Source organism: Littorina saxatilis, linkage group LG9 (assembly GCF_037325665.1).
Source record: "Littorina saxatilis isolate snail1 linkage group LG9, US_GU_Lsax_2.0, whole genome shotgun sequence".
Lineage (NCBI taxonomy): Eukaryota > Metazoa > Mollusca > Gastropoda > Littorinimorpha > Littorinidae > Littorina > Littorina saxatilis.
Window position 1 is genome coordinate 4,065,362 of NC_090253.1, and position 3,120 is coordinate 4,068,481.

The window sequence follows — 3,120 nt, forward strand, 5'->3', positions numbered from 1 at the left end:
CGATGTACTACCCCATGCGCGTGGTTCGAACCCCGCAGTACCGTCTGATCCACAACCTCAACTACAAGGGTCCCTATGGCATGGCCACTGACATTTACGGCTCGCCTACATTTTTGGTGAGTTTGTTTTCAGGTGGTAAAGACCCCTTTCGCCTAGTAAAATTAGTTCGCCTCGCCGTCTGACGTCTGGCCAGGGTTGTACAAGTGATACAACCATCCCTCTACTTAGACACATACCCAAAATGAAAAGCCTTGGTGCTTTCTGTCTGACGTCTGGCCAGGGTTGTACAAGTGATACAACCATCCCTCTACTTAGACACATACCCAACATGAAAAGCCTTGGTGCTCTCTGTCTGACGTCTGGCCAGGGTTGTACAAGTGATACAACCATCCCTCTACTTAGACACATACCCAAAATGAAAAGCCTTGGTGCTCTCTGTCTGACGTCTGGCCAGGGTTGTACATGTGATACAACCATCCCTCTACTTAGACACATACCCAAAATGAAAAGCCTAGGTGCTCTCTGTGCCCACTGGCAGGTTTTAAGAACTAATTTCGTAAAAGGCACTGGAAATTAATACATACAAATTCCAACTCACCACAGCAAGCCGTCAGGGTGTTGATTCTTGGTATGTGACCAAGGGGAGGGGTGGTCTTATCCAACATAAAAGCCTGGCCAGACAGTGAGGCAGACTGATTTCACGAGCCGGAGTGGGTCTTTAATGGGAAACTATTGCATTTTTATGAAAACTGCGCTTGAGAAGTCTGCTTCAACTATTTGTTGTTCTTCTGATGCTGCTGCTGCTTTTTCGCATTTTGAGAACGCGTCTCCTTCAGTAACATTTTGAAACGCGTACGCGGAACATTTTGTCACTCTCTCTTTCTCTCTCCTCTCTCCTTCTCTCTGTGTCTCTACATCGCCTACCTATTTATAGGCCTGTCACTTTTGCATTAAATGTAAAATGAATCGGTGCGGAACTAGAAACGTTCCAAGTTAGGGTGCCCAACATAGGATTCTCTTCAGCATTTGCAGGGCGCGTCACTTTGTTTAGCGTTTGAAAAGCGTCACCATTTCTTGCACTTAAAGCATGTTCCTTTTCCCGGCATCTTCAAAACCGGTCACATTCTCTGGCGTTTTTATAATGCCCCTGATGTGTTCTTGGGGCGCTCACGTATCTAATCACCCCCCCGCGGGTTAGGGGGAAGAATTTACCCGATGCTCCCCAGCATGTCGTGAGAGGCGACTAACGGATTCTGTTTCTCCTTTTACCCTTGTTAAGTTATGTTATATGAAGTCTTATATCGCGCGCGTATCTCCAGACTCGGACTCAAGGCGCAGGGATCTATTTATTCTTGTATAGAATATAGTCAATGTTTGTAAAGATTTTAGTCAAGCAGTATGCAAGAAATGTTAAGTCCTTTGTACTGGAAACTTGCATTCTCCCAGTAAGGTAATATATTGTACTACGTTGCAAGCCCCTGGAGCAATTTTTTTTTATTAGTGCTTTTGTGAACAAGAAACAATTAACAAGTGGCTCTATCCCATTTCCCCCCCTTTCCCCGTCGCGATATAACCTTCGTGGTTGAAAACGACGTTAAACACCAAATAGAGAAAGAAAGAAACGTATCTAATCGGAACCGACTCTTTTTACATTATTTTATTCATTATTCAAGCTTTGACTATCAGATTTTATATATAATGATTGTATTGTATTCTCTATCTTACCCTGAATCCAAAGTATATAGATATGTTATATTTACTCCGAACATATGCTCATAATTAAAGAAAAATCGGTGTATGCAAATTAAGTACTACGTTCGCATTTAGTTTTTGTGGCCGAGAGATTGACTAAACGTTTTCAACATTCCAAAAACAAATAAACTGCCAACGTTTTCATATCTTCTTACGCGACTTGTTCTAGGGCTATGAGCCCTAGTATTAACATCTGTTTTTTTTCTAGACATGGGGACAGGCGTTCGTCTGCGCATGCGCTAATGTCGGCAGGCTTCATGTTTCTACCTTTTTTTTAAAAATTGTGTACAGGATATCTTAAACCGCACAATGACCGGACAGCCGACCCACTGGTTCAAGACCCTCGACCAGTACTACTACCGCCCGCAGTGGGAACTGTTCGACTTGCACAGCGACCCGCAAGAACTGCATAACCTGGCCGACGACCCCGGGCACCAGAGCGTTATGAACGAGCTGCGAGCAGAGCTGTTGTCTTGGCAAGCCCAGACCCACGACCCCTGGCGCTGTCTTCCGGGGGGAGAACTCTTGAACGGCCCAAGTTGCTTCCCTTTGGATAATGGCGAAGATGGGATGAATAAGTACCGAGCTGAATTATGAAATTGTAAATTCAATATATTCGTTTGAACTCGAATTCTGACTTAAGTGATGGCTGCATGACACTAGACTGGCATCCTGACCTCAGGTCAAAATGAGTTCGGCTCATTCTCTCCCTGACAGGATGCCTTGAGTTTCCGATTTTTTTTTTTTAACATATTTAGAGCTTTTTGTAATGTGTTATGGATGTAAGCAGATTCGCGATCGTCGATAATGATTTTTCATGGTGTTTTGTAATTTTTAAATTTCAGATGAATTTTTATTTTAGACAGTATCAAGCGAGCTATTTATCGCGGATGTATTTACTGTGCAAACAACTCTAAATATGGCTTAAGTGTCACATGATAATCAACCGTTTGGTTTCGTCGCTCGCTGGAGCAGACGATTTTTTTGACAGTGATGCAACCATACATTACGGTCTCCTTCCGGCAGCAGTCCCAAAATTTCGACTTGTTTTGACCTTAGAACGATGTCTTTATCATAACTGTGAAGAACAGAACGGAGAAAACTGTCGAAGTCGGCCAATCTACAATCATTTTCGTCTCGCGAACACTGCTCGTGAACAACATATGGGAGATCACTCTGTATTCTGGTTTTGATAGATTCGCGTAGGACTCGTGTCGCGTCCGTTCAGAGAGACAACTGGCGATAGCCGTGTAGCGAGGATTATCAGAATGATTAGACTGGCAGATTATTTAGACCATGACGGTTTGATTTTTTTCATAAATAAACTTGGCCAAACAATTATTGTAACAATTTTTGCACGTTCAAAAA

At 43.2% G+C, this 3,120-nt stretch overlaps 1 protein-coding gene across 1 annotated transcript; it reads left to right on the forward strand.

Moving 5' to 3' along the window:
* Positions 1-2,669, forward strand: LOC138977340 (N-sulphoglucosamine sulphohydrolase-like). Its single transcript, XM_070350244.1, has 2 exons — positions 1-116; positions 2,044-2,669. The coding sequence occupies exons 1-2, from the start codon at positions 3-5 to the stop codon at positions 2,347-2,349; spliced, it is 420 nt and encodes a 139-aa protein (XP_070206345.1). The 5' UTR covers positions 1-2; the 3' UTR covers positions 2,350-2,669.
* The last annotated feature ends 451 nt before the right edge of the window (positions 2,670-3,120 follow it).